Here is a 19,886-nt window from a genome sequence, read left to right on the forward strand (position 1 = left end):
CTGAAACAAATCCCAAAGAAAGTCAGAGATAAAAGAAAAAAATATTCGCTTTTAGTGAAAAATCTATTTGAAAAGGGGGTTTGGTTCTGGTGGCTTCTGCCAGAAGGTATGCTGATATTTTGGGAGGGCAGTAGAGTTAGAATTAATACAACTACGGAGGCGGAGTCCTTCATGGAAAAAAACAAAGCTCTCCTAGATAAAGCTGATGATACCACACGAGATACACAAGACACGGGAGGTGCCGGAGCCTTGCTGGGGGGGGGGGGGGGAAGAGGCAACATTGAGAAAACTTAGATCACAAAAGTGAGTTAGAAAAATAATGCAATTGCTGATACAGGGAATTTTTTTCTGTTTGATATAAAATAGATTGAAATTATTGGAAAATATAAGGTAAAAATATGCTGTCAAAATATTGCTAAGTAGTAATTATTTAATGTAGTAACAAGTGAAAGTTATGAGAACCGGGGGAAATACCATTTCCTGCATAATGTAGCTGTCAAAATTTGTAACCTTACCCATTACCCCTTTTCCTGAAAATTTTGTAAAACCAATAAAAATTTCTGTTTAAAAAAAAAATGAAATTCAACGATTATGGCACAAACCAGCAGTGGTAATTCCAGTGGTAATCGGCACATTGGGTGCTATTCCAAAAGCACTGGAATTTCATTTAAAACAGTTAAAACTTGACAAAATCACCATCAGTCAAATGCAAAGGGCTGCACTGCTTGGATCTGCACGTATATTACGAAAATATGTTATGACGTCCTAGGCCCCTGGGTGGGGCCCGACTTGTAATCAATGCCAAATCCGGTGAAACAACTGGCCGCTGTGATACAATCGTATAATAATAATAATAATAATAATAATAATAATAATAATAATAATGAACATTCTGATTCTACAAAAAAAAACACCATACTTGGAACAGCTTATATCCTCCGATGTTACCTTAACAGTTCCTAGGTTCTAGGTTAGGACTCTAGCTGTTGAGCTACTAACTTGCCCAAAGGCTGTGAATCTCACCAAAGATAAACCAGTAATAATGGTAGTTGTTGTAGTATTAGTAGTATTAGTAGTAGTAGTACTTCAGATATTAATGATAATATTTGAAATAATAAGAGTAATAACAATGATCCATTTACGTTATGCCCAATACTAATAACAGTAATACTACTACTCAGGTATATCGGATAATAGTCTTTCAACTTCTAACATTCGCGCTTATATGTAAATTGTAATATATTGTATAGCAGTATACCTAGTAATATTTTCCCCATTTCTAACTTCAATCTCTCTTTTCTAACTCTTAATCAACCAGTTTCTTCTTCTGATGCTCTTGATCTGGCTTTGGATGGAAGATGAGTTGGATGGGGAAAAATGTTGCAGAGTATTGAACTCCAAATGGATCTAAACATTACATTGAAGTTATCATAAACGTGTTGTATTAAGAGGCATGGGAAAGGAGGGAAATCACCTCCATAGGAAAGTGGACAGAGCACCATGGACATTAGAGGAAATGAATCAGTCTAACATCAATGCCTGGGAAGATCATGGAAAGGATAATCAAAAACAGATCTGCAAATATCTAGAAACAAATACACTTATAACTAGAAGCCAGCATGGGTCTGTTAAAAACAAATTGTACCATACCAATCTTATTTCATTCCTTGACAAAGTGGCTACATTAATGGACCAGCAAAATGCTATGGAGATAGTATAGCTAGATTTGACAAAGTAGACCAAAACCTACTTCTCAGTAAGCTAGAAAAATGTGGAATAGAAAGTATCACCACCAGATGGTTTTATAACTGGCTGATTCATACTCAATGAGTAGTACTATATCTACATGGAGGGAAGTAAGCAATGGGGTACCACAAGGTTCTCTCTTAGGCACAACATCTTCATAAATGATTTAGATGAGGGAATAGTAAAGGAACTCATCAAAATTTTAGATGACACTAGGATAGCAGGAGTAGCCAACACCCCAGAAGGCAAGCTCAGAATTCAGAAGCATGTTGACAGACTTGAAGAATGGATCAAATCCAACAAAATGAAATTTAATGTGGACAAAAGCAATGTTTTACACTTAGGCAGGAAAAACCAAAGATACAAGTACAGATGTGAGACCTGACTCAAAAGCAATAACTGTGAGAGGGACCTTGGAGTGGTAATGGATGATCAATTAAATATGAGACAGCAATGTGCAGTCGCCACCAAAAAAGCTAATACAATCCTTGGTTGTATAAAAAGAGGCATAGAATCACAAACATGTAAAGTATTAGTACCACTTTATAAAACCTTAACAAGATCAAACCTGGAATACTGTACACAATTTTGGTCACCACATTACAAAAAAGAAGTTTTCAGCTCTGTTCTGGTTCATTGAATGAACATCTACAGTATGCGCTCGCTAAAAACTGACAATGACTTGATGGCACATAATCAGTCAATCATAGAGATAAATTCCAGGTATGGGATGTGTGCATAGAGTGCCTACCTTTTGATATCCAAATTCTACTGAGTTGTCCTATTTCAGGGTGTCTTCACTGCAATCACTGATCTGGCATCAAAAGAAGTCCTCTCTTCGCTCAGGTTTCCAGCAAAGTGTAAAAACAGAGATGGTCTTGGCTCAAGAAGAGTGAGACATCGATTCTTCAAGACAGTCCTTATAAAGCCATTAAATTCTGGACCATTAGTGTTCGGCTGAACTCCGCAATCATTCTTAGTATCCAAAAGTTGTGTTGCTTTCCTGTTTAAATTACACTTAATGGAAAATTAAATTTCCTCTTTAAATTACCTTTAATGGGTACATTCACAGAAGGAAAAGAAGCAAGAAAGGGGAAAATTGGATCTCCGTTTTTTATTTCTTCCCCAGGGATGTCAAACACTACAGAGCATCAAGGGCACGAAAGAAACAATAATATCAATAAAGGAGAATATTTGCATCTCATGGTTGAAATGAGGAGTCTGTGGTGCTCTCTGAGCTTGCAGATGTTTCATTACCAAAATGTGGTAACTTCTAGTTAGTAGAACTGGTGATATTACCTAGTTTGGGTAATGGAACATCTGCTGGAAAACCATCAACTCAGAGAGCACCAATACCCCACCCCAGAAAGAAAATAGTTTTCTATACAGTTCAAGCAATGAAAATACTCAAAATACTCAATTCGGATGATTAAAAATTAGGAGGTATTGAGGGGGCTGCCATTGTTAGCCCTTGAAGGCTCTACAGACCAGGGAACAGACCTGCAAGATTCTTGTCTTGTAGCATATCTCCATTTCTAGGATTCTTTTTCATCCCCACTTCTCGTCTCTCAGTGATTCAGGGTGGTCACAGCCAGAGTGTTTTTCAATTCTGAATATCTCTCTCAAGGGCATCTCTTTCTAGAGGCTTCCTCCAGCCAGATGATAGAATAGGATACAAAATAGAATATTTTTTATTGGCCAAGTATGATTGGATACATAAGGAATTTGTCTCTGGTGCATAAGCTCTCAGTGAACATTCAAGCCAAAAACAAGAGACCTTAACATTGGGTACTGTTAGTATATAAAGGTTCATGAATTGTAATAGACATGATAACAGGTCAGCCAATGGGGATTGTTTGGTGATGCAGATGGTTCACTGGTGTGTGTGTGTGTGTGTGTGTGTGTGTGTGTGTGAGTGTTTGTGTGTGTGTGTTTCTGTACTGTGATTATATTGATTCTGTGCTTCTGGGTTCTGAATTCTGGTTGTTCTGTCTTCTGCTGCATGGCATTGTATAAATGCATCATATTTTATATCATTGTATATAAACAAGTTTCTTATATACATGAATCCTGCTGAACTATTTACTTGTGTTCTAGTCCAACCCCCTGCTTAGGCAGGAAACCCTGCACCACTTCATACAAATGGTTATTCAACCTCTTCCTAAAAACTTCCAGTGTGGGAGCATTCACAACTTCTGGAGGCAAGCTGTTCCACTGATTAATTGTTCTAACTGTCAGGAAATTTCTCCTTAGTTCTAGGTTGCTTCTCTCCTTGATGACTTTCCACCCATTGCTTCCTGTCCTGCTCTCAGGTGATTTGGAGAATAGGTTGATCCTGTCTTCTTTGTGGCAGCCACTGAGATATTGGAAAACTGCTATCATGTCTCCCCTGGTCCTTCTTTTCATTAAACTAGACATACTGACTTCTTGCAACAGTTCTTCATATGTTTTAGCCTCTAGTCGTCTAATCATCCTGGTTGCTCTTCTCTGCACTTTTTCTAGACTCTCAACATCTTTTTTACATTGTGGTGACTAAAACTGGATGCAGCATTTGAAGTGTAGCCTTACCAAGGCATTACAAAGTGGTTTTAATGCTTCACATGATCTTGATTCTATCCCTGTTTATGCAGCCTAGAACTGTGTTGGCTTTTTTGGCAGCTGCTGCACACTGCTGGCTCATATTAAAATGGTTGTCCACTAGGACTCCAAGGTCCCTCTCACAGTATTATTGAGCAAGGTACCACCTATACTGTACCTGTGCATTTTGCTTTTCTTGCCTAAATGTAGAACCTCACTTTTTTCACCATTGAATTTCATTTTGTTAGTTACTGCTCAATGTTCAAGTTTGTCAAGATCCTTCTGTATCTAAAGCCTATCTTCTGGAGTGTTGGCTATTCCTGCTAGCTTGGTGTCATCTGCAAGTTTGATGAGTTCCCCATTTATTCCCCCATCCAAATCATTGATGAAGATGTTGAAGAGAATTGGGTCTAAAACTGCGTACTTCCCTCCATGTAGATGCAGTTCCATTGAGGACTACACATTGACTGTGGTTGGTCAGCCAGTTACAAATCCCTCTGATGGTGATGCTGCCCACATTTTTCGATCTTATCAAATAGTTGGTTGATCTAATTTATCAAATGCCTTACTGAAGTCCAAGTAAATTACACCCACAGCATTCCTCTGATCCACTAATGTTGTCACATTGTCAAAGAATGCAATAAGATTAGTCTGGCATGATCTGTTTTTGACAAACCCATGTTGGCTTTTGGTTATTACTTTGTTTGCTTCTAGATTTTTGCTGATTTGTTGCTTGATTATCTTTCCCAGAATCTTTCCTGGTATTGAGGTCAGGCTGCTATGTCTCTAGTTTCCTGGATCATATAGAAGGCGAGGGATGTCATGGCACAAACATTGAATTATGCGATTTGTGTGATTTAAACAACATTGTTTCGTATGATGACATCAGGATGTGTGTAGAGTTGCCTGTCTTCATTTGGTTGGAATAGTGGGTGAAGGGAAACGATTGAAAGAAACCAACGGAGTCGAGAAAAAAACCAGTGTTTTGTGTGTGTGTGTGAATGAAAGGGCTTAAGAAAAAAATGCTGGACGAGAAATGAATTATCACTCTCAGGATATGAAGAGTGATTTCCATCACAGTGTTTAGAAAAGGACATATGGCCTGGATACTGTTGTTTTGGGTGCCCTAGGATCCCTCCCTCCCTCCCCTTATTGCTGCCTATTTTGGTATTTTCCTATATTTTTTTATCAGATCAGTTAAAACTTAACAACTGTATTTATGGAAGACACTGAACCTAGTTTCCTCCTTCCTTACTTTTTTGTTCTTTTTTCATTCTTTCCCTTTTATTCTTTTTTCATTTCTTCATTCTTTCCTCCTTTTTCTTCTTTCCATTTTTCTTCTTTCCTTCCCTTTCCCTTTTCTTTTTCTCCTTTCCCTCCTTTCCCTCCCCCTTTCCTTTTCTGTTCCCTTCCCTTTCCTCTGTGGGATGCCTCCAGGGAGCCCCCCTCCCCCTCAAGGGCCTTAGTTTCTGGTTACTGTCTGCTGCAACTTCCATCAGATCTGGTCTCTAACTGGTTCTTCCCAATGAGCGCCTTTGCAAGCCTACCTGGGTTGTCTTTACTTGGGATTGACTCTTCCTCTCTCTCCCTCCTCCTGCTCCTCCATTTACATGTGTGCAAAAGTCCTTTGAGTCCCTCTATAGCCCAACCCATTGTGCAACTGCAGATAACAGTAAGTTGGCCAAGTCCTTTCAACAAAGGCACCTTGTTTAAATGAGGCTGTTGATAGTCTAGAAAGTGAGCTCTATGGATGCATTTTTGGGGGGGGGGAGGGATGACGACTAGGATAATGGCAAACAGTGTTGACACTAAACAAATTAACCACATGAAATTTGCCCTCTCCCATTTGCTAAATGCACTTAAAAGTTTGGTCTTTTACCGACTAAACCACATTTCTTAAACTGTGGCTTAAGCCCCCTGTGGTTCCCCATGACCTGCCCCTCCCAGGCTCCAGATCTAGAATATCATCCCAAAGAGCATTAAAAGGTTATTGATTCCAACTTTCAGCTTGACCGATGATCCAAGTTCTCTAGGTGGCATACAACAAAACTTATTTTTAACTGTACAAGAAAAGCAAGAAAGTGCAACATAAAGCTGCCATGTGAACTAGGCAGCTTGCAAGAGAGCCATTCCCAATTAAAATCAAAGTGGATTCAAAAAGCCCAGAAAATATTCTTTTTCTGTATTTATGTAATGCGTTGCAAAGATGGGGTCTTCCAAAGGCGCTCCGGGAAGGTTGTCGTTCATCGCCAACCGAAAAGCGCCGCTTCCAAAGCATCTTTTCAAGGCAGCCGTCCAGATTTCCCCCGCGACGGTGGCCCAGCTGCAGCCGAGGAGGCTTCCTGGCCGAAGTGGCGCAAGAAGGAGCGGAGCTGGTATATAAGGCAGCGCAGGAAGCCCGGCCTCCCGTTGCCACCAAGCAATAGTCAGCTTCCACGCCCGCCTTTGCACGCCTGGGGAGACCTGAGCTTTCTCCTGCCCGCCAGGCTTCTGCTCCTGAACCCTGGAAAGGAAGCTTTGCCTCCGCCCGGGCGGTCTGCAAAAGGAGAAGCGCTTTGCCTGCCGCGGAATCCCGGCTCCTGCGTTCCCACGACACGGGGCGTCATGAACTAGCCCCCTTCTCTCTTCCCTCCGCCCGTTGCAATCCCCAGTCTTGGCCGCGGAGTTGGCTGGAAGTCCACTGGAGGACCTGGCAAAGGGAGGGGGAGTTCAGGGCCAGGGTCACATGAGAATGCCGCCCGGGGTTGGACTTCCCAGTTGGGTTCCGCAGAGACCGAGCTCTGCTTCGGGCGAGGTTGAAAGGACTGGAGGTTTTAAAGGCTGGAAGCTGCCGTGGGCTGGGATGGAGGCCGTCGAGGCTTCTCGGTGAGGGTGCCGAGCAAGGAGTGTGGTTGTGTCACTGAACCACGTGCGGGTCTCGGTGTTGCCTGAGCTCGGTGGTTTTCTTGCCGGCGTTTCGTTACTCAAACTAGGTAACGTCATCAGTGGCAGTGAGGATGGGGTTGGTTCTCAGTTTGTACTCCTTGCCCAGAATGTAAACTGAGAGCAAACCCCATTCCCTCCACCCTGCATGGAAGTAAGCCACGGTGGCCCCTGCAAGAGCTGCCACTGAGGACTCTCTTGCGGGCTCCGGCCTGGCGCCCTCTAAGCTCCCTGCGATGGGCAGCATTCAGAACGACGGGCTGGATGGGACCCCTCTGGATGGGTGGGGGACCCCAGCATGGGAGGGTGGCTGGGGGTGTCCCCGTGGGTGTAGTGGCGTGGTGGGTGAGCAGTGCCATTGAGAAGGAATGGAAAGTTTCCCTTCCACCTTCGGCTGAGGTGCGGATCGCCAGCCCTTCCAAGTAGCATATCTCTTGATAAGAAATAAAACCCATTTAATATATTGATATATATCACAGTAATGATGTATTTTATTATCTCTCATGTAATTTACAAACTTAAAAATGGGAGGTGAAAGGGCCCCATAAGTGGAATAGCCTAGGGCCTCTTTTCACCTAAATCCAGGCTGGAGGGGAAAGCCTAGATAAAAATTGTCTGCCCTCCTGGCAATCTCTCTAATAAGGGGAGAATATGTGCAGACCTACAAGCTCTGATTTTGGATTAGCTATTTTGTTTGACAGATTCCATCCATTTTGTATGTTCTCACTAGATCCAGATATTATTTAAGGTTTAGAAAATGAATCAACCATGATAGTAAGTCTTCACAGCTCGTATTCCTCCGTAGTTTTCGGATCTTCCAGGCTGTCCTGTTCATCCTTAAAGACTCTTTGCAGAGCCATCTTCAAAGATGCTCTGGGCTTATCCTTTCCCCTCTTCTTCCTCCCCACCAAGAAATAAAGAAGAGGGTTGATGCTGCTGTTGAGAGCAGCACATCCTAATCCGATGGTCATGAGGAGGGGATTATAGGAACTAAAATACTCAATGGCATAAAAGACATTCGTTGGGAGAGAAAGGAGGAGGAAGAAGAGGAGAGCCAGCAAGATGGTGGTGAGAAGTTTCCTTTGATTGCGCTGAGATTTAGACCTCACATGAATACAGAGGGTGACAGAGGACACAACCATGAGAGGCGTACAAAGTAAACCATTCACAATCAGCTGGAAAAGAAAACGTGACCTTCCAAAGCTGTTGGTCTGATACAGAATGAAGTGCACGGCAGAGAGCAGGAAGGAGAGGATCCAGATGAGGCCACAAACAAGGGGGGACAGATATGATGGACGATGGCAGCGATGCCAGAGAGGGAAAAGGACAGCCACGCACCTGTCCAGGCTGATGGCCGTCAGCAGAAACTGGCTGGCAGAATAAGTGAAGGAAAAGAGCTCAAAAAATAAGAAGAAAACCGTTCTGACCATGTACGTTCGTTGAACCAGAGATAACACCATCACAAATATAGCTGCCATAATGAGGGATGCAAGGACCCCAAAGTCAGCGATGGAGAGATTGAGGATGAAAGTGGTGAAAGGATTCCTCTTAATGCGATAGGCCAGGAGGTAAATTGTCATTCCATTTCCCAGCAGGCCTAAAATGCCAATCAGGGCAATGAAGCCATTGAGTAGATTTCGTGTTAAATTGTTGGGCAGTTGCTCATACGGGTAAGGATAAATTTCTGGTATTCCGGCAACACTGGAAGCAGTTTCCACAGTTTCAGTTGCATTGATAAAAATGTAGACAATTTCGGGATCACTAAGAACAGGATTAAAAACATTCCAAATGAGTTCATCTTGCTCATATATCCTGATAACAAAAAGAGACCAAACGAGAATCAGTCCTTCTAACAGAAATGTACATACATGTAGGCATGCATGGGCATGCACACACGCAAACAAAATCTGATAAATAGTTGGTTTTTTTTTTTTTACTTCCACATATCTGATTTTTAACTATTTGATGGTAACTACAGCCTTAAAATCTATGTTTCCTACCAATCCCCATTATTATTCACTCTGGCTGAAGGCTGGGTAGGGTTACTGGGTTAAGGTTAAGGAAGAAAAGATACAAGACATATAACAAGAAGAAAAAGAGAAAAGGAAATCTAGGAATTGGAGATTAGTAGAATGAAATGAAGTTAGTGGAATGAAATGAAATATTATTTTTAACTATTTGATGGTAACTACAGCCTTAAAATCATTGTTTCCTACCAAGCCCCATTATTATTCACTCTGGCTGAAGGCTGGGTAGGGTTACTGGGTTAAGGTTAAGGAAGAAAAGATACAAGGCATGTAACAAGAAGAAAAAGAGAAAAGAAAATCTAGGAATTGGAGATTAGTAGAATGAAATGAAATTAGTAGAATGAAATGAAATATTTTAAACATGGTGATTATTAAATATCAGGTAATAACTGACAGACAACCAGTAACAGTAACTGATTTATTCAACTTAGTAACTGAACTGAACTGAAAGCCGGTTGACAGCTATTTATATTCTCCAGCTGTCAAGCCGGTAGCCAATAGGGGCTCGACACTCGTGCCGCCCTGGAACCTGTTTGAAACGACCAATCCTGGGCGCGCGTGGACAGGCCTCCTCTAGCGCCACCTGCTGGTGGACGCTCCGAGAATACAACACTCCTTCCCCCTTGTCCGCGCATGCGTAATCCTGGAACCTGGTTGGCCTTCTGCGCACGTGCTGCGATCTTCTTAGCTGTGGAGTGACCGCCGCCGTAGAGGGAGGATCGCTTCGAGGAAGTGTCCATGAAGGGCCAAACCGTGGAACTCCTCCCAACTCACCAGGTAGATAGCTTGCCTGTATCGGATCATTGATTTGGCCGCCGGAGCTAGTTGTTCGCTCAGATCTGGGCCGATGGGCGTCGTCGTCAGGTCTTTGTGAACTTGGAATAACATTTGGAACACTTGAGCTGTTTGATGCTGCACCGGTTTCTCTTCGCCTCAGCTGATCTATGTGCCTCCTCCACACTCTTCCATCTCCAAGGAGGACCCTATAGGAACAGTGGCTGTGGCAACCGTCTACGGTCAGGGGTTGACTGTTCGGCCATCTCCGCTGCGCGAGCCTCATCAACGGCAATTTTCAAGGTGAGGTCTGACCGGGATAGAATTCGGCGATGTAATTTAACGTCTTTCAGACCGTAAATAAATTGTTCCAACAGGGCTTCGTCCAAATCAGCAAATTCACAAGGAATAGCAGCCGCACGGAGCGCAGCCACGTAGTGGCTTATGGATTGCCCCTCTCCTTGAATGCAGTGGCGAAAATCTTGTCGCCTTGCAAAACGTGAAGGTGCTGGTTCATAATGTGTTTTTAATTTTGCCATTAACGTTTCCCAAGGCACCGTGTGTACAGGGGTGGGAGCTGAGAGAGCTCTTGCGGTTGCGAACATCTCTGGTCCACAGTAGTTTAAAAAGATGCCTCTTTTCCTCTCCAGCGAAAGGCTTGTTAAGTCGTGTGCCAGGAGGAAACATTCAAACCTTTCCACAAACGCCTCCCAGGTTTCTGCCTCCACACGAAATGGGGCGAACATCGATGAAGTCGTCATTGTAACTTGTTTTGCTGGGTTGGATCCGCCCGTCCTCGTCGCCAGTATTAAATATCAGGTAATAACTGACAGACAACCAGTAACAGTAACTGATTTATTCAACTTAGTAACTGAACTGAACTGAAAGCCGGTTGACAGCTATTTATATTCTCCAGCTGTCAAGCCGGTAGCCAATAGGGGCTCGACACTCGTGCCGCCCTGGAACCTGTTTGAAACGACCAATCCTGGGCGCGCGTGGACAGGCCTCCTCTAGCGCCACCTGCTGGTGGACGCTCCGAGAATACAACAGTGATAGTATGAATCTAATTAGGATGTGTGTGAGTTATATTAATACTTTTAAGTGTGTAAAGTGATTACGTTAAATGCTCACTATATAAACAACTGAATTTGAAGACACATGTTACTTGTAGAAAATAGATGGAAAGGGAATGATGAATTTGGTTTATCTATAAAGGGAAGAAAAAATGATATTGTTTATGTATATAATAAAAATTAAAAGTTGGAAAATACGAGAAGAAAAGTAATACGGCAAAAATTGGAAGTGGGGATATAATGTAAAATGTACTATGTATATGTGAAAATATTAAAGGCAAAATCTGACAACACTGTTCATAAAAGAATGTTTAATTATGTAACAAAAATTAAAAAAAACTTTCTTTTTTTTAAAAAAAGATTAAGCTTAGGGTTAGGACAAAGGATAGATGAACAATTAGAAAAAAAGGAAAAGTGGAGGAAGGAAGGAGGATACAATAATTGTTTAATATCTGCATTTGCATTCTTTGGAAAAGAAGGGATGGCAACTGTGTATAGAGCCACATAATGGGAAATGCACATTGAACAACATATGGTGTGACTACCTGTCAGTCTTCAGTGCGTAACTGATTTAAGGTGTTGTCACTTGTATCCGGAGCTTGTTAATTCTAATATAAATACTGTTAGAATGTATTAGAAAAGTGCTATGACACAGAGAGAAAAAACCTGCTTAGTAAGAGTGTGGAAAAGCCAAACAATTTTAATTTTACAGGAATAGGCAAAAATCAGCACTTTCAGCTGCTCCAAGCAGCCTTGCAAATCCAATGTAAAGTGTCTCACATAACATATCTATTCAGGCCTAGGGGCTAATTATAAGTCTTGCATCTTCATAATGTTTATTTGTTTGTTTTACTTCCATCTCATCTCTCCTCTGGAAAGTCAACATCTTTGCACTACGAAGACACTGCCAGATACACATCTGGTGTCAATGCCCTGGTCATCCTCGAATGGGGATGATCCACTCTCTGGGAAAACCCGTCTCTTGTCTACCCCCTGCACTGGATCCAAAAATCAGCATTGGCTTTCATGGGACACTGAAGTATCTTGACATTTGCCCCCTCCCAAAGTGTGTTAAGAGCAAGCTGAGTTGGGTAGTTTCCTTCCTCCATAAGAGCTTTCCTTACCAGCAGCTGCAATGGGCAGAGAAGGGGAGCAATTTTCCTTTTAGAGTATAATGAAAGAATTGGAAAATTACCTCCATTCCTGCCAAGAAAATATATCATAATATTCTTACCTATTAGAGTATTCGTGCCAAATGTTTTCGAAGTGAACAACATAATGTAAGGAAGAAATTAAAGTAAATAAAGATTGTGACACAGCAAAGGAGCAAAAATGCTAATATGTTTTAGAAAATTCCTCCACAGATTTGTGTCTTTCTAAATGGGAATCTCTGTATGCATAAATCAAATAACCCCCAATGGATTTTTCCGCCCTGTGGTTCCTCAGCTAGTCATTAGCCAATACTCAATCCCTGTGGCTCTCTCTAAGATGCCCCAGATAATCAACTCAAAGTTGCTCATTTTGAAGAAAAACCATTTTCCCCAGTCTCATTTTTCCTTTATTTTCAGAAATGCATCTGGGCCTCCAATTACATTTTTTCCCTTAAAGTTCTCTTAAAGTACATGGAGATTGACCTCATCTCTCATGTCCCTCCAAAGGACAATTCTTTGGAAAGGAAATGGCAGATATCTCGGTGTTCACATTTTTACATTACCTATGACAGCTATTTTATAAAAAATCTCCCCGGGAAACACTTTGTGAATGCACCAGAGGTGGCATTCAGCAAGTTCTCTCAGGTTCTGGAAAACCAGTAGCCAAAATTTTGAGTAGTTGGGAGAACCGGGAAATAGGCTGGCCCCACCCCCGCTGCCTCCCAGGCTCCCAGCTGATCTTCTTTTATTGTCCTGAACAGGAGAATGGAGCTGGAAAGCAGGTTAGTGGGTTGGGGAGGGGATGGGGATGGGGAGTTTTCAGTAACCTTCCCCCAGGAGTGGGGAGGGAATGGGGAGTTTGCAGTATCCTTCCCTTGCCACACCCACAAAGCCATGCCCACAAAGCCACACCACACCCACAAAGGCACGCTGACAGAACTGGTAGTGAAAAAAATTGAATCCCACAACTGGAATGCGCCCTTTGTGAATGTCTTCAAAATGCCAACACAACTCCTAATCTCGGGAGTTGATGCGTCTTATGATTTGGTGCTAGAGTTTCAATTCTGGAATAAACTCACAAAGCATTATTAATTCCTTGATCATTATTAGTTGTATTCACAAAGGTAAAGACATTGTATATAATATAGTTTTCATGCTTTGCATACCTCCTGAGTTATTAAACTCTTGCTCCATCGCGCAAAAAGTGTTGGCTGTTTTTCTTAGAAAGGTTCAATTCATTCGTTACATTGGACAGCCCGGGACACTGCAATTAAAGGGAAATATAATTAATAAAAGAAAGTAACCTTGTGCGTACTTCTGATTGTCAAAATGGCTGAAAGGTTTGTGTTCTTGGGAAATTCAAAATCATTGTTGTGTTGGAAGTAAAATAGGTTACTAATAAGCAATCAAACTATACAAGGAAACAAATAAAACAATATAAATGTTAAAGATACAAGCAACATGGGTATAGTCATAAGTGGGAAGAGATACAGTAGGTACTAGGAAGGAAGAGAAAAATAATAGTAATACAATCTTAGTAGGTAATACGACAGTGTTGTGGGAATTAGTTGTTTAGCATTTGTTGTTTAGCATTAGTTAAACAATTAGTTGTTTAGCATTCCATTTGTCTGGAATGGTATAAGGTTTCCTGCCTAGGCAGGGGGTTGGACTAGAAGACCTGGAAAGTCCCTTCCAACTCTACTATTGTATTGTATTGTATAGAGTGATGGCATTTGGGGAAAAAACTGTCCTTGTGTCTAGTTGTTCTGGCATGCAGTGCCTTATAGCTTTGTTTTGAGGGTAGGAGTTGAAACAATTTATGTCCAGGATGCGAGGGGTCTGTAGATATTTTCACAGCCCTCTTTTTGACTCGTGCAGCATACAGGTCCTCAATGGAAGGCAGGTTGGTAGCAATGGTTTTTTCAGCAATTCTAATTATCAGTTGAAATCTGTGTCTGTCTTGTTGGGTTGCAGAACCAAACCAGACAGTTATGGAGGTGCAGATGACAGACTCAATCATTATCTGTAGAACAGAATCAGAAGCTCCTTGGGAAGTTTGAACTTTCTGAGTTGGCGCAGAAAGAACAATCTTTGTTGCGCTTTTATGATGACATTTTTGATGTTAGGTGTCCATTTTAAGTCTTGAGATATGATAGAGCCTAGAAACTTGAAGGTCTCTACTGTTGATATTGTGTTGTCTAATATTGCAAGAGGTGATAGGATAGGAGGGTTTCTGCTAAAATCTAACACCATTTCTACCGTTTTGAGTCTATTTAGTTCAAGATTCTTCTCTTTGCACCACAAGGCGAATTGTTCAACCTCCCATTTGTATGCAGATTCATTGTTGTCTAGAATGAGACCAATCACTGTTGCATCCTCTGCAAACTTCAGTATTTTAACAGAGGGATCTTTTGAGATGTAGTCATTGGTGTATAGAGAGAAGAGGAGTGGAGAGAGCACACAGCCTTGGGGGCCTCCTGTGCTAATTGTACAGGTGTTCTGGTGTGATTTTGCCTAACTTCACCTGCTTCTTTATGAATTGAGTGGTCTGGCTTTACAAAATATCCATTCACAAAGCCTAGCCCCTTCAGGCTTTTGCTTGAGGCTGTTTTCCTATGGTAGAAACACAAGTGGCTGATTTCTGCCTTTGTTCAGGAGATTTTACTCCTCTTCTCCTTTAAGGGAAATATTCTATTCTGCTTCCTCTAATATTTTGTAAAATAGTTCATTCTGGGGAAGGGGGAGGCTTCCCACAATTGCTTTGCTGTCATATCTAGAATCTCTCTCCTCAGTAGAAAACGGACCAATGAGTTAACACAGACAGTAGTCATATGTAATGAAACCAAAACATTTCCTATTGGAAATAACATCGTTGATATAAATGACAGTTGGTGGAAAAGAAAAGATGAGGAAGAAAAAACAGAGGAAGCAAGATGGCTGTGAGAAGCTTTCCTTGCCACTTCCTTCAAGATTTAAGATAGCCTTTGATGAAGAGGGACAGGCTGGAGACCACCATAATATTTACAAACTGAGGTAAATATGAGAAGACCTGTAACCAGAGATCCTATAATGGCACAGAGTGTGGTGGACAGGTATGGTGGATGATGACATTGATGTCAAATTGGGAAGAAGACAGCCAGGTAACAGTCAATGCTGGTGACCATCAGAAGAAATTGACCAGTGTGGTAAGTGCTTCTAATATTTCTGTGAGAGAATCTTAAGCAGAACTATCTCAGTGATAACATTTAATATATTATTACATCCTTGATGTTCCTGGAGGATTTGTTTCATTTATGATTGGCTATTCATAAACCCATAAGTAGGTGTTAGGCCTTTGGGATAGGGCAGGCCAGGAAACAGATACAGGCAGCAAATACTGGAAATGTTGCAATATCAGCTATAATAAGAAAATATTGTAAGTTTGACAAATTAATCTATTTTGATTCTTGGCTTGGCTTAGCTTTTTCTTTCTATGTAGCAATTTTGCTACCACTTCCGTTTATATGGCTCACCATTTAGGAACAAAACTGCTGATATGATCATTCTCTTCCTCTTTTTTCCATATTCATTTGTTATTAGCATCAGGGAGGAAGGAGGAGGAGGAGGAGGAGGAGGAGGAGGAGGAGGAGGAGGAGGAGGAGGAGGAGGAGGAGGAGGAGGAGAAGAAGAAGAAGAAGAAGAAGAAGAAGAAGAAGAAGAAGAAGAAGAAGAAGAAGAAGAAGAAGAAGAAGAAGAAGAAGAAGAATCAGCCCTGAAGGCCAGAGAGCATTTCTTATCCTTAATTCTTTTATCAAAGAGAACCAAATGGTCTCTGCAAGATCATTTTGTCTTTCCTGTACAGAATATTCTGTCCTCCCAAGGTTCCAGGGAGCTGAAATTTCATTAAACTGTTAGATTACGCTACACTATACTAAACTATAGTTTAATCTATTTATAGAACAAAATAATAATCTATAGAACAAAATAATAATCTATAGTACAAAATAATAATCTATAGAACAAAATAATAAAATAAAATGTAGCATACAATGAAACATATATAACACCACAAAAGCAACCCTAAAGTGATCTCCGTAGAAGATCTCAAAGGAAACTTTTTGGCAGAAATATGAGTAATTCCTCTGGCAGAATGCAGGGGAGAAAAAGAAGGCAAAAGGTAAGCGAAAGAATCCCCAACAAACAACAAAGGACAAGAACATTTGATAGGACAGAAGATAATGATTGAAACAATTCTGTTCTCTGTGCCCTGAAAAGTGTATGTCCTGTCTTCCCAAGATTCTAGGTAGCTAACATTTAATTAAAACCTATTAGACTAATCCACACTACACTAAAGTAAGACATAAAACAAAATAATAAAATAAAGTGAAGAAGACAATGAAACAATATCCATCTATAACACCATAGAAGCCACCTTCAAATCATTGTTCATGAAGGTGTCAAAAATAAGAACATATTTTTGCAATTATTTTTGGAATGATATGAGTCATTTACTTGGGCAGAATGTAGGGGAGAAAGAGCAGGGAAAAGGTAAACAACAGAACAAACTAAAACAAGAGAGAGAGAGAGAGAAGATGATTTGATAGGACGGAAGACAATGATTGCAATATCTCTATGAGCTGAAAAATCTAATCAAGCAGTGCAGCGGCACAAGGCATGATATATCCAGAGAATCTTCTCTGGTTCTCCAGAATAAAATGAGGAGCTTAGAGTCGGGCCAGGAATGGGGGAAAAAGTCAATAGAAGAGAACCAGAAAAGGACATTGTCACAAATTTTTTGACAAACATTTGAAATGATTGACCCTGTGCTTATAATTTAGTGGTACAAAACGTAAGTGCTCTAAGGTCTCCTATACTGGATGCATCAGAAATCCCCACACTGTTTCCAAACAGAACTCCATTTCTGAGACTCATCCTGAACTGTCAAAGAGTCATTTTCATATAATAGATACCTTGAAGAACTTTGTTTTTGCTAAGGACCTACCTGGTGATGATGTGCAAGAATTCTTGGTGAGCATCAACAAATCCCTTTGAAAATCCAAGGAGGTCCAGAAAGGATGTTAGACTATTTGATGAATCCACTTTGGACTGTATTTGATGTTGCTGTGCGACAGTAACAGAATTTATTTAGCAAAAGGACCAGATTTCCTCATTGAGTAAAAGAGGAACTTACTTGACCTTTTGCTATAAACCAGGAACGAGAAAGCAGTTCTAAAATTCTGTGGAAAGGAGAGGTTGGAAAGCTGAATGGTAGCTTGGGAGGAGAAACAGGAAATTGAAAATCTGTCTGTTCGGGATAGATGAGACATTTCGAGTTAACACAAGATATGCAACGAGGAACTCCCTCCCAAGGGAGGTCCATGTAAGATTTACGAAAAAAGCACTAAAACTACAAATCCTGCAAAACACAAGAGATAAAAAACTGCAATACAAAGGCAAGGAGATTGCAATTCTTAAGCAAATACCAAGACGGGTGAGAGAGAAAAGAAGAAAATATCAATTCTTGACTACAGCCTTACTTAAAATAGGAGTTAACTATAGATGGTTGATTCCGGAAGGCCTCATGTTTGTATGGAAAGGACAGAGATATAGAATTGATACAATTGAGAAGGCAGAAGCTTTCTACACAGAACATTTGAGAGGAAAGCCAGAAAAGCCTGGAAATGAAGAGCCACCGGTGCAACTGCTGGATCTACCCATAACCGAAATTGAGAGGACAGAGGGTGCTGTAGGTGGAATTGACATTGAAGAAGGTGCTGTTGGGGGTGTAGAGAGTAGAGCACAACGGGAACCAAGATCAACTAGAGCTATAAATCCTATATATAAAACATAAGGATGGAAGGAATAAAATTACTCTCAATTAATATAAATGGACTTAATTCGCCATGTAAACGAACGAAAATATTCCACAAATTAGGGAAATTAAAATTAGATATAATTTGCTTACAAGAAGTACATATTCAACAAAGTAATAGTCATTTATTAGTACAACCAAAACTGGGAAAAAACTTTACTTCGTTAGCGGACTGTAAACAAAGAGGTGTGACCTTCTACATTAAAGATAAAATCCCTGCGAAACAAATCTACACAGACGAAGATGGAAGAATTTTAATGGTGGAAATAATGGACAATGCTAGGAAAATACTGCTAATTGGAATTTATGCCCCTAATGAAAAACAAGATGACTTTTATAAAAAAATTCACAAGAAAATTTCTGATCTAGACTATGCTGACATTTGCATGATGGGAGACTTCAATGGTATTGTAGACCAGAAACTGGACTATAAGACCCACAAAACAACAAAACAAAATAGAAAAACACTCCCAAAGTCCTTCTTCAGGATGATGGATGAAATAAATCTAAAAGATGTGTGGAGAGAAAGGAACCCCATTAAAAAACAATATACCTTTTATTCAAATAGACACTCATCGTTCTCTAGAATTGATATGATTTGGGCTTCAACGGGCATATCCAGCAGCGCACTAGATGTGGAGATTGAACCAAACATCTGGGCAGACCACAATCCAATGGCAATAGGTTGGAGACAACAAAGAAGAAGATCGAGATGGACACTAGATAACAGGATATTGAAAGAGAAAGAATTTGTAAAGAAAATGGAAAAAGAATTGACTTTCTTCTTTAAAGAAAACAAAAAAGAAGATACGTCTTTACAGAATCTTTGGGATACAATGAAGGCCTTTTCTAGAGGTTTGATAATAGACTATATAAGAAAGAGAAACTTAAAGAAAAGACAAGTGTCTAAGGATCTAGAAAAAGATTACAGCACATTGGAAAAAGAACTACAGAAATCTCCACAAAAGAAAGAGATTAAAATAAAGATGGACACAATAAAACACAAACTTGACCTATTGGAAAAGGAGGACCTGGCCCAAAAAATCAGAGGCGCCAAACAGAACTATTTTGAAAATGCAAATAAACCAGGCAGATGGCTGGCTTATAAACTGAGAAAAGAAAGAGAGACCAAGAAAATACTACAACTAAGAGATGAACAAGGACAATTGCATCATGGAAATATGGAAAAAAGGAAAATTATTCAAGATTACTATGCCAAGCTGTATGAACAAGAGAACATAGAAGAGAAAGAAGTGAAACAATATTTACAAAACGCCAAACTCCCCCAAATACCAAATGATACTAGAACTATATTTGAAGATAAAATAACAATGATGGAATTAACTGAGGCCCTTAAAAGACAAAATAATGGGAAGGCCCCGGGACCGGATGGCCTTCCTGTGGAATTCTATAGAACATTAGAAAAATCCTTGGCCGTTCCATTACTAGAAGTCATGAATGAAGTAATGATTGAAAGTAAAATACCTAATTCATGGTTGGAGGCATATATTACATTAATACCCAAAGAGGAGGCAGACCATACGCAAATTAAGAACTATAGACCTATCTCCTTGTTGAACTCAGACTATAAACTATTTGCCTCAATACTGGCAGAGAGACTGAAAAAATACCTAAATGGGTTTATCCACCCGGACCAAAATGGTTTTTTACCAAAGAGGCAAATTAGAGATAACATAAGGACAATTCTAAATACCTTAGAATATTATCAGGTCCACTCTGAGAAGCAAATGGCTTTGATTTTCTT

General features: G+C 40.5%; 2 protein-coding genes across 1 annotated transcript; both read right to left on the reverse strand.

Moving 5' to 3' along the window:
• LOC309391039 (mas-related G-protein coupled receptor member H-like) overlaps positions 1-19,886 on the reverse strand; it is a 145,080-nt gene that overhangs the window by 55,864 nt on the left and 69,330 nt on the right.
• On the reverse strand, positions 8,028-9,190 carry LOC309391660 (proto-oncogene Mas-like; the record flags this gene model as incomplete). Its single annotated transcript, XM_081952326.1, has 2 exons — positions 8,028-9,057; positions 9,183-9,190. The coding sequence occupies 2 exons, from the start codon at positions 9,188-9,190 to the stop codon at positions 8,028-8,030; spliced, it is 1,038 nt and encodes a 345-aa protein (XP_081808452.1).

Source organism: Natrix helvetica (assembly GCF_964273705.1).
Source record: "Natrix helvetica genome assembly, chromosome: 4".
Classification (NCBI taxonomy): Eukaryota; Metazoa; Chordata; class Lepidosauria; order Squamata; family Natricidae; genus Natrix; species Natrix helvetica.